We start from the raw sequence: 11,907 nt of genomic DNA, 5'->3' as shown, positions 1-11,907 counted from the left end.
TAATTACAGTGGAGCGCCGATTATCCGAACTCCGGGGATAATGAGTCAAAAGTTCCCGGATTTTTAAAATGTATATTATGTTTTGGTAAAATCTAGTCATTTTTATTAACTTCATGTTTTTCCAATTAAAATATTTGAAAGGTGCCATGAATTATTGCGTTTTTTTGCTATGAAACTTTGTTCTGATAACCTTTTTTATAATACTCCTCAGCACGCAATGTCACATTTGTATTGAACTGTCATTTCTCAATAGTACGCATAAACGGACAGCCAGATAAAAGGTACCCGGATAAACGAAGCTCCACGTTATGCACTGATAAAAAATCTGCAAAAATATTAAAATATGAACAAAATTTAGATAAATTGCTATCAAATCATTCAAAAAATATTTGTTCAATATCTTTAACTTTGATTGTTATCAATTGTTTAAAATAGTGTTTTTTTTTTCATTTGTTGATAGCTTCTTAGAAGACCATAATTAAACCTAGATATTTTTTCCGGTGTAAATGCAGGGGAAATGAACCTTTTAAATTAAGGCAAACATGTATTTCCCCTTTTTAAAGATAAATTATTCCTTCCAAATTAAAAACATACGTTCCCATTTTGTCAACACAGCCCAACTGCCAATTGTTTTGAAATTCAGCACTCTATCAACCTTTGAGGTACTTATACACCTTTATACTTATAAACCTTGACCCAACACTGCATCGACCGAGCAGGCTAAAAACGTCCCAGGCTTTCATTGGGTATAAAATTCTCGGTGAGTCATGACGTGTATTTCGTAGCTTCGGTGATCTCTGGTTCTTCAACGCCCTTGGCTGGAAATTAGAGATAGAAAGAAAAGACAAAAAAAGAAAGGATAAACGCTTCATCCTTACGCGAACAGTGCGTTTTACATAATCGTCCTGGCCAGGAGGGGAGCGCACCCAACCGTTGGTTCGATTCAATAGGCGCTGAAATCCTGGGTAAAAATTTTCAGAAGTAGCACACGACGGGCAGCACAGCACTTCGCTACAAAGAAGGTCCGCCGCCATCTTGTCAATCCGCAGGGTAAAAGAATAAAGCGAACGTCGAAGGCACTGTTGCCGTGGGGGCGCTACCGATATTGAGTACCGATAAAAAAAGAGCCTGTAACAGATTGCATTTGATAAAGTTAATTTCCGTGCACTAACTACCGAGATCGAGCGAGAGAGAGACATTATTTTGGAGAGAAAATCATGATTGCAAATATAATTACGTTGCCATACAGTGTGGTTTCCCTTTGTTACCCTCCGCGCGAAGGCCGTCATGTGCGTGTGGAGAAGGGGCGGAGGGAATTTGCCATTGTTACGTGTACGCTCGTTGAACGAATGTAGTAGTGTTTAAGGAGGCCGATATACCCAGTTATTTTACCGTAAATTGAGATACGTACGATTTTGGCCAGACGGGAATTTTCCTGCTGCGCATTTCAAAAGTGAAGTAGAGGTTAATCCCAAGCGGAAAGTTAAAATAGCGATTTTTGTCGTATCAAAAGTGAAAGTTGGCCGTACGGGTTAGAGAGCGCGTTCACGTTAATCAAGTGAACCAAATTTAGACGCATTTCGTCGGTGCTACCTAACTGCGCATTATTTGCTGTGAGGCTCATTATTAGCCAACCCACACACAAACGCACTCACACACGCACATGCATGCATACGCATTGCCCCAAGCGGTAGCGCTAGCGGAAACGCCCTTTCATTTGCTGCCTCGTCATTCGTGAACAGCAAATGTCATGGTGCACGCCATCATCGATCCCTTCGGGAACGGACGCGACAAGTTTTCGGCAGACGCCGCTAGGTGGCGCTGTGCCTGCTACCAAAGCAAAGTTGGTTTGCCGTATCACCACGGTGTGACGGTGTGGCAAAGCTGTGTTCGACCTTTCCCCGTGCCTTCGACCTTGTTGTAATTGTAGTAACGCACATGCTGCTAATTGTAAACTAGTGTAAGGACGAAAGTGAAGCAAGCGAGCGGCGTGAAGAACCAGAGCACCGAATGTGTTGATGATGCCCCATCCAGAGTTAGACAAAGTGTGTACTAAAGCTTGATTTACCTCTGTTTTGCAGCTAAAAAACGTACATTGTGCTAGAGACACAATACCCACACCCCCCCACCACCACACAGAAGTGATCATATGATATATGCGTTGTGGCTTTAATGCCATATGATAAGGCCTGGAAAGCGCGAGATGTAACCATCCTCCGTAGGGGTGGCCTATGAGTAAGAAAAGGATTTAGTTTATAGTTTTAATTGTTATCGAAATAGCAAACTGGATTGTAAACATTGATATCACGAGCACAGAGAGTTACACCGTTTTTTAGTGTGTAAATTGACGGCTTCAAGATGGTGAGTACGAATTTGCGTTGTTGTAAGGTGAGATAAGTGGGAAGATTATTAGTAAAATTTTTTTTTTATTTATTTTGAACAGCCACGTATCGATCCAATGAAACTGCTCGTGTGCCTCAGCGTGCTGCTGGCACCGAACGGTGGCATTCGCAACGCGGGGGAAGTGAGACGGCTAGCAAAGTAAGTAATGGTTTGGCGTTAAAAGACACCTCGATCAGAAAATCAAATTTCTAAGGTTTTTTTTATTAATTCTTTCTCCTATTTCATCACAGCTTAATGGCAAAGTTTTCGAAGAAATTAGTATCGAAAGCCATCTACATACAGATACTGAAGTGCACGGAGACGGAGCTGTTGGGACAGTTCATGCAAACCGGCGGTTGGTCGTTGGTGCACATGTGGCTGGTCGATGGCATCGGCTCGAAAAATTGGCCCCTCATCCAGGAGCTGATGGAGCTACTGCTGTGCTGTCCGGTTGATGTGGAGCGGTTGAAGATAAACAGCACCCCCCGGCTGGTCAAATCCCTGTCCACCGACAGTGCCAATGAAAGTAAGTGTTGTAATCTGTGTTTGTTCGCACCAGCGCGTGCTTTGTAGTGTGCAGTTTTAAAAACGATCATAGGAGTCATCTGTTTTCGTGCAAACCTCCGTACTTGATGATTGGTATGTGTGTAATATCGATTCTTTTTTTTTGCGTGTGTGTGCTTTATTTAAACAGGTGTAAAGGTTCTTGCCTCGAAGCTGGTCGAACAGTGGCTCTATATTGTGAAAGCCCCGAAACAGCTGTCACCGATGGTTCCAATAAATCAATCCGAACTGCCAGCAATCACTGGCCTGGCGGGGACAGCTGACGGGAAGCAATCGGGTGCCGAGGCGGCCATTGGTCAAGCCCCAGCGGTTGGGGCTGCTGTTGTGGGAAAGCAGGGGGTAGCAGATATTGCCTCGGGCAAAGAGCAACAGCATTATCAGCGCAACGGTTATGGGTCCCATGTCGATTCGGGTGAAGTGGACGGTCAGACCGAAACTGTAAGCCGCGATGGTATGGTGGACGGTGACAAAACAACATTCCAACCGACTGGGGAGGCGGCAGCAACAGTGCTGCCGGCAAAGAAGACATCACTGGTGCTAAAGATCACCACCAAGAACGGCAAGCAGGTCGTGGCGAAGGTGATCAAATCGTCGACGAGCAGGAAAGGTCAGCGCGACTCCAAGGACGGGCGTGCGGCAACCGATGAGGAAGGCGCACACCCGGACGATGGTGACGAGGAAGAAGACGACGAAGACGAAGAGGACCAGGAAGAGGTGGTGGTTAACATCGAGTCCAGCAAGCCCAGCGGCGAGGAAGCGACGGTCGCCGCACCAGTCGCGAAGAAGGACGATCAGCTGAACCCGGCGGAGACGAAGAAGGTGGATGTGGTACCGAATGGAGGGACGGAGGGTAGCAAGGAAAGAAATTCTTCTTCTTCCTCGAAGGATAAGGATCGCCACAATCACTCGCATCATCGCGATCGGGAGCGGGAAAAGGAACGAAAGGGCAGCAGTAGCAGCCGTTCGTCCTCTTCCAAAACGTCCAGCAGTAGTAGCAGCAGCAGCAGCAAGCATAAATCGTCTAGTAGCAGTAGTAGCAAGAGCAGCAGCTCGAGTTCTAGTCGCAGTAAGGATAAAGACCGTCACGGTAGTAGTAGTAGTAGCAGCGGGAGCAAGCACAAAAGCTCCTCCTCCTCTTCGTCCTCTAAGTCAGGCAGCAGCAGCTCTAAGAGCAGCAGCAGCAGCGATAAGCATCGCGATAAGGACAAATCGTCGAGCGGTGGCAGCAGGGATGGTAAAGAGTCCAAGGCCCAGTCCGCCTCGCCCAAGCTCGCCCGGGCTCGCTCGCGGGACGACAGTGTCGGCGGCTCGAACGACAGTGGTTCGGAGACGAGCAGCGTGACCAACACTAGCGCGAACGATTCTAAAGTGGCCAAGTCGACCACCATTCCCAACAAGAAGGCTTCGATCTCGATCGAGGTGCGCAATCCGGAGAACCGGGTCAAGACGGTCAAAACGTACAATTCACAGTTCCGTTCACACGGTCTGATTGAGGAAGCACCACCGCCACCGTCGCGCAAGGGGTTGAAGAAACCATCGTCCGCGTCCTCGCCGTCGAATGCTTCGCCTGCTGCGACCGCTGCGTCCAACAACTCCTCCGCCGTGATCGGTTCGACCGCCACCGGGACGCTGAAGCGCAGCTCGCCGACGTCATCGTCGGGCCGAGACGCCGTGCTGGCTGGTGTGACGGCTGAGAAGAGAGCCAAGGAAGATCCCATGGAGCGGCCAGGCTCCATCAAGCTCATTCCACCGAAGCGTCAACGTAAGTGCAGCTCCAGATTGACCCTGTTTAATTGGGCGTCTTTCTCTTTGTCTTTTGCCTCATTTCAGCTCATTATGTGTGTGCCGTCGGTGGTTGGGGTCGGTTGATGGCAGCGGCCGAGAGGCGGGTGTGTATTGCTGTGCCGCTCTGGTAGGTGGTGGCCGTACAACTACGGGCTGATTGGCCGTGTGGTGGTTGACTCAGCGGGACACATCGTATGTGCGCCATTTCTCTCTACTCTGCGCACACACGTTGAGTGTGAGTTGCATGCGAAAGTCTCGGCGGCGGCAGTGCTGCTGTGGCGGGTTTGCCGAATGCTAGAAGGATGACCCCCTCCGGCGCTGGAAGGATGGTGGCTTCCCTTATTGCGGTTCCCGACTATCACGATCAATAATAGAAACCGTCGTGCGGAAAAATGTTTGGTAATGGGGGGTGGTTCGTCTCATAGCACTTGTTCCCTTTCTACAACAAAAAATTCGCTCGTTCGCAAGGGGCGCGCGCGAGTGGACGTAATTTAAAAAACACTTTCTTTGACCACAAGTGAAATTTATTTACAGGATCGGTTATCTGTTTGTGTGTGTGTGTGTTTTTTTTTATATTTTTTCATCTACGCATATATTAATAATACGTACGCAGAAAAAAGAGGATCTAAAAAAACGTTTCGCGTCCGCTCTTTCCTTGCGAGAGGACCTATAATGACTGGAAAATTGAACGAGTCGTTTGTAGGGTCCCTTGCGTTGGGAAAGCGGTTGCGTGAGAGCCTGAAAAAAAACATGATCTACCCGAAAATAATATATTAAACCTTCAAAGGATCCTCCGTTGCGTGTGTCAGATATATTAAATGCCAAAAGAACTAAATAGAGTCTAACAGACTGTTGATAGAACTTTTATTACTAGACAACTTGCTCTCTTGTCTAGGTTAATGTTACTTGGCGACTGAGGAAGACAATTAAGTTGCACGCATCACGTCGCTCCGTTCGTTTTGCGAGTATTTGGCCCAAGGCATTGTTGCAAAGCAAATCATTACGAAAAAAAACAATATTTGCACATGTTTTGTCTATATTAACTATGCTTATAAGACAAAGGGCTGCTTATTTATAGGTCCTTAGCGCTTTTTTTTTTATAGACGAAGGATTGTTTGTTTATAAATCCTATTTTGTTATCTTTTATATACTACATACAATTCAACCCTCTTGTACGTTCTAGTTACAAGTAAGAGTCGTATGTTACGATTTAGTGTGTTTTTGTTATCCTAAACGAACACCAAACCCTAGAAATATCCACGCCAATTCTAAAAACCCGTTAAAATTTGTTAATCTTCTGCGCTCAATTAACGTCTTTGTATATATTTTTGTTTAAATTTATTATTTCAATTTGCCTTACCCCCTCCCCCCCCCTATACGGGCTACTCAAAACCGTCTACATGTAAAAAAAGAATATCGCTTAAATAATGTACAGCAATCTCTTACACCCCCTGGCGTGTAGGATCGATGCTATTTTCTCTGTTGTATTGTTGTATGTGACGGTATAAAAAAAAAACTCGAAAACAAAATATATGTAAAGCGAGACCAAGCACACAAGCACAATAAATTTGAAACCCGAATAGTCAAACTTGCGAGATGATGAATTCCTTGACATCCGTTGGACGCTTCCTATATACTTAAAATCAATCATATATATTTGACATTTAACTACCCTTTGGCTTCGTAAAGCATATTTTCTGTAAAATATAACGCTCCACATTTTCCATTGACGCGCAGAGTCGCAACAACGTGATTTTATGTACACGCTCGAATGTAGATTACTCCCATCAGATGGAGTGTGGCTGTGTTGTCTGTGTATAGATCATAGAACAAGGTTTAAACGATGTGCCCTTGATGCTTTCCATTGATAGTGTAGCCCTCGGTGTAGCATAGATTAGAACCGTCCGACGACGCTGTGGATCTTGGAATCACAGATCTCGTCCGTTATTGTATGCGAAGCTCGTTGAATTGGCCGAGCTCTCTGGATCAGGATGTAGCGAAGCCGTACCAAAACTAAGCTATCATAATTTGAAATGAGGGTCTTGGAGTTTGAACTCAAGACAGGTTGCATATTTGATTAGCACTGCATATAAAACGGCTATAGAAAAAGAATGCCTTGTGTGCAGTTTTTTGCTTTATTAATAGCATTGTTATATGTGTTCCCCATTGTATGTATGTACGTACCTTCGGGACAGTTGATAAATGACAGCATTGAATCGGTTCCATTTAAGCTAATATTCGATGCGTGTTTTATTTAACTAAACAAATCTTCAAAAGCTCGCAATCGCTTTGGGGGAGCGAGAAAAAGGATGAAGTTTTAAAATAGATTCGTATGTAGTGTTCAGCGTTTTTACGCCATTCGCGATGCAAATAAACCCAGCATACGATCGTTTACATTTCTCGAGCTTTGTTTGCTCTGTTCGGTTATAGTGTTTTTGAATTACGATCGCTTTATCGTACAGTTCACGACCGAAAGTGTTTCGGAGTTGTTCCAGCTGTCTGTTACCTTTCCCAAGGCCATGGATGTGCGCCACGTCTAGGGCGCATGCCTGGAATGGAACGGCGCGAAAGTAATATGGAACTGTGTAGTGATTCCTGAGAATATTATTCCAAATTGTATACTTTCGTATAGATAATTATTATAAATTATCTAGGTCAGGTCAACATAAGAGAGAGAGAGAGAGAGAGAGAGAGAGAGAGAGAGAGAGAGAGAGAGAGAGAGAGAGAGAGAGAGAGAGAGAGAGCTAGAATTTTGTCTGCCGTTTTCCACGGTGGATGAACACCACCCATAATAAGTAGCAAACAAAGGCTAGACATGATTAATTATACGAGATAACCTGAAGTTGGCTGCTATTAGTATGTCTGACTAGCAAAGTAGTTTTAAACAGAAAGGCCAGATGTGGGGCACAAGGGTGTAGTTTAAACTTGTACGCCGATCTATCCATTCAATCGCTCTTCAACTTTTGGAATTGCTGAATTTTCCTACATGGTTTACCTTTCTACATGTTACACACGACTTTACGAAACCCGATAAGCACAGGAAAGACTTATGGTTAGGGTTGACGAAAACATTTCCAAATACGTACGACGCAAAGACATATTATTATTTTTCCCAACGAAGCACGTGACTGATTCCACAAGAAAACGGTTAACCGTTGCGCCAAAACACACACCAACACGGGGCGCGCACCGTTCAAAAGATGTTCCGCCATTCTCATACGCCGTGAGGAGAGCGTGCGCAGCGAACACGCGTAGTCTACTGTACGCGTTGGTGTTAAATGCACTGCTCCGCGTTTCTATTATGTATTTCACCATACTGTGAAAATAATCTAATGTGGGTTAACCAACAACAGGCTTTTACTCAATTATTTTGATTACCATCAAAGCAGAAAAATTACTTCATTTTGTGCTCGTGGTTGGTGCGCGCTCTTCAGCGTTGGGTTTCAGCTTTTCAAACCCATCCGCTGTTCAATGGTATTCCGCACGATAGCATGAGCACGTGTAAGGGTTAAAAAGAGCATATATGCGTTCCTTGGGCGCATAAGGGATTTTAGGGAATTCAAATTATATAGCTTTGGGTACGTCCAATGGGCGTCAAGTGTCTTTCCTTACAGGTATCGCCATCCAATCCATCAACCTACCAACTGCCGGCAGCGCCACCCTCAATACCACCACCTAAAACGGCATTTAATATTTCATTCCTTATATGTTTCTATGTACACAATACAAACGTATATTAGAAGCAATAAAGGAGTTATCGAAGCAGAACGCTAGAATGACTTTATTATACTGATGTTTTGTTTTCTATTTCTCTCCAAACGTTTTTACTTTTAGATGCCTTGGTCGAATCGGACATGTTCATGGACGCACTGTCTGCCACGCTGCGCAAGGACGTGAAGAAACGGAAAAGGCGCACGAGTGGTTCGGAAGGGGCCACTGCTGGTACCGCCACTGCCCCCAGCAGCAAACCGACGGGCGAAACGACGACCACCACAACTACCACCACCACCACCACCACCACTGCAGCAGCGGGAAGCAAACCAGCTGGATCGGACGCAAGCACCACAGCAAAGGCGAACGCTCCCGGTAGCAGTCCTGCCAGGACGGAAGAACATGCAGCGGAAGCATCGGCGCTCACTTCGACCACTCCTACCTCACCGAAGGTTCCTACGATCGCACCGATGTCCTTCTATCGGGACACGCTTGCGGAGCAGGAGGAGGAAACTGGAACCGAGCCAACGGCCGGAGAGGATGGTGAAAAGAAGAAGGATAAGGCGGAAAGCGATAACACACCTACTAGCAATGGTGATGGTGCGGAAGAGAAGAAACCCAGTGCGAGGAAGAGTGATGACACGCCGGGAGAAGAAGATGGAGGTGATCATGCGGACGATGATGATGACGATGATGACGAGGGACCGGTCTTGAAGAAGTCCAAACGGGCCAAGTGTGAGCTGAATGAAGATGATGATGAGGAAAAAGGTGCGGAAGGGGAGGAGAAGAGGGTGAAGAAGGAAGGAGAAACCGTGGCCGACGACAAGACTGAGCTGATGGATGTGGTGATGAGCGACGTGGAGAAGAAGATTGCCCAGGAAGCGGAAAGCGGTGTAAAGAAGGAAGAAGGCGGCACGGAAAAGGAAGAAGAGGATGGCAAGAAGCCGCCCGGTCCGGGCTGTGGCCCCGATGGGCCCCCGGGCGTGCTGGTGATACACCGGCGCAAGGGCCCGAAGAAGCAGCTGCGCTGGCGGGCGGCCGAGGAGCTCGAGGAGGTCCGTTACTTCGAGCTGGACGTAACGGAGCGCTGCAACGTGACCAAGTCGTTCACCGACATGAAGCAGATGGAGCGGGTGGACGAGCGGCAAAAGTTTATGCTGTCGCGCAAGGTCGGCTCGGAAGACATCATGGTCGAGCGGACGGCGTGGCGGCCGCTGCTGCAGGTGGACAATGTGCCCGCGTCACCGGACGGCAGCCAGAGCCTGGAGCGCAACGTGCAGCGGCAGCGCGAGCGGGGCTGCCTGCAAGCGCTCTACTTCAACAAGCACATGATACCGGACTCGCCGGCCGAACCGGACCCGGCGGACACGTACCAGACGGCCGATCCGGTACACATACCGCTGGAGGACGTCACCGGCAATCCGGACTCGGTGAACGATTTCACCAGCATGCCGTGGCCGGATCCGCGCTCGACGCCGCCGCACGAGTCGGGCGCCTTCAGCTCGCCCTTCTTTCCCTCCGATCTGCCGCCGGGGGCAGGCTTCGGGGCGGGCGGATTTCCGCCCCCGTTTGCTCCCGGTGCGGCCGCCACGATCGGGCCGGGACCGTGGAATTTGGGTGTGCCGGTCGGTGCACCGGGTGTTGGCGCCGGCGGACCCCGGGCGGGCGTTCTGCCGCCGGGCATGTTTCCGCTCAGCCAACCACCGCCCGGGCTGGTGGGGCAACCGGCGGCCGGCGGCAGTCCAAATATGCTGAATCTCCCGCTCAGCATGTCGCCGAACGTGCCACCGCCGGGAATGTTCCCGGGTGCGAACAACTTTAACGCACCGCCGCCTGAACTTGGCCTGTTGGCGGCGAATGGTGTCCCCGATATGGGCGGCAGGAGGGGCGACGGCTTTCGCAACGGCCCGCCGCCCCATCAGCAGTGGACGGCAGGCGGTAATCGGCCGTTCGGAGGTGGCGGTAACAATAATCCAAACCGGGGCGGTGGCGGCGGTGGTGGAGGTTTCGGAAACCGTGGTGGAGGCGGTAACTGGAACAATCGCAACCAGGGCAATAACAACAACAACGGAAACGGCAACCGCAATGGCGATCGCAGCCGGATAGGCGACGATGGGCGAGGCAATTTTAGGGGCCACTGGCTGCAGGGTGGCAACCGTGGCCACAACAACAATCGTGGCGGCGGCGGTGGCCGGAAATGGTAGCAGCGGATAGAGACGGATCAGGATGGTGATAGCAGTTCGGACGAGCGGATGGATCTGTCCTGAGACGTGAGCGGTGGGTGTGTGTGTAGTTTTCGTTCCATCATCCCGACTGTCGTCGTCCCACTGTGAAAATCTCGATCTCGATCTCTCTCTCGTGCGCCTATTTGTTTTATATTTGTGGTAGATGCTTTGTAGAAAGATTTCACGCTGCTTTGGTTAACTTGTTTTATGGAACTACCTTTAGTGTGCCGTATAGCGTTAGGAGCTTAGTTGTAATAGAACAGTGGCAGGGTTGATTTCTAATAGGATCGGCGAACATTGTTAAATGAGAACCGTTCGAATATAGGAATTTAGGGAACTGCCCTTTTTGTGTACATATAATAGCAATAGCGAAGTTATGAGGGTGGGCACGCCGCATATCAAAGTCGATAAAGAAAGATTGCAGTGCTTCAGAAAGCAAAGCATTTACACTTAGCCGGTAATTATGTAGCTGGGGAATTTTATTTGCCTTTCTGACGGTTTGGCGCATATCTCGTGTTGTTGCATAGGTGATAAACGGATCAACAAAGAAGGCATCTGTTTACTTTCGAAGCATTAAAAAGATAACGAACATGATCAAATAAAACATGTTTGTCCGCGGAAGAAGCGCATTAGAAGCGATTCAATGTCGCACTCAATAGAGAATATAGTAGAGAAGATAGTAAGATTTAAAAAAAGAAGGGTTTTGCTCGTGAAAATATTGTACAAATCTCTAATTTACGATACTTAAGACAGAAAGTATGTAAACCCACAATGCTGCAGCTGTCGATTTGAATGATAAAGAGAGGAACAAACGTATCCGGTTGAATGAATGCTTTGAGTTTTTGCGTGTTTTTGTTGTAACTTAATATGGATAAGAAACAAAACTTAACTGTGCAATTCCTTTTACACCGCCTAATCGGTTGACTGCTAGCAAAGTCTATTGAAGGAAACACGTTTTGGAGCAGGGATCGTAATTATTTGTCGCTTGTTTATTAACTATATCTACTATCGTCAGCGCTATACATTGCAGTTGCACAGCTTGAAATATTGTAGTCTGTGTAAATATACGAAATAATAAGGAATCAATAAAACTATCAAAATGTATGTCATGCGTGCGTATCATTGTCTGTTAATAACAAATATCGTGGATCCGAAACAATTTACAGCTAGTTTGAAAAGGAAAGGCTACAAATTAGCCTTCAAATAATGAACAAAATCCGAAAACAGGAAGAAATTTATT

At 47.3% G+C, this 11,907-nt stretch overlaps 1 protein-coding gene across 2 annotated transcripts; it reads left to right on the top strand.

Annotated features, from left to right (window-relative positions):
• Positions 1 to 715: 715 nt before the first annotated feature.
• Positions 716 to 11,497, top strand: LOC121597623 (serine-rich adhesin for platelets). Of its 2 annotated transcripts, XM_041923512.1 has the most exons (6): positions 716 to 1,960; positions 2,082 to 2,361; positions 2,444 to 2,541; positions 2,634 to 2,908; positions 3,077 to 4,708; positions 8,566 to 11,497. In XM_041923512.1, the coding sequence occupies exons 2-6, from the start codon at positions 2,359 to 2,361 to the stop codon at positions 10,644 to 10,646; spliced, it is 4,089 nt and encodes a 1,362-aa protein (XP_041779446.1). In that variant the 5' UTR covers positions 716 to 1,960; positions 2,082 to 2,358; the 3' UTR covers positions 10,647 to 11,497. The 2 variants fall into 2 exon arrangements, with proteins under 2 accessions (XP_041779446.1, XP_041779445.1); XM_041923511.1 differs by lacking the exon at positions 716 to 1,960 and having other exon boundaries at positions 1,967 to 2,361.
• The last annotated feature ends 410 nt before the right edge of the window (positions 11,498 to 11,907 follow it).

Source organism: Anopheles merus, chromosome 3R (assembly GCF_017562075.2).
Source record: "Anopheles merus strain MAF chromosome 3R, AmerM5.1, whole genome shotgun sequence".
NCBI classification, from domain to species: domain Eukaryota; kingdom Metazoa; phylum Arthropoda; class Insecta; order Diptera; family Culicidae; genus Anopheles; species Anopheles merus.
This window is presented reverse-complemented; position numbering and strand designations above follow the sequence as displayed.

Coding starts and splice junctions, on each gene's coding strand:
- LOC121597623 (XM_041923512.1), top strand. Junction 2,542..2,633: donor GAAGTGAGACGGCTAGCAAA/GTAAGTAATGGT, acceptor ATTTCATCACAG/CTTAATGGCAAAGTTTTCGA. Junction 2,909..3,076: donor CACCGACAGTGCCAATGAAA/GTAAGTGTTGTA, acceptor TTATTTAAACAG/GTGTAAAGGTTCTTGCCTCG.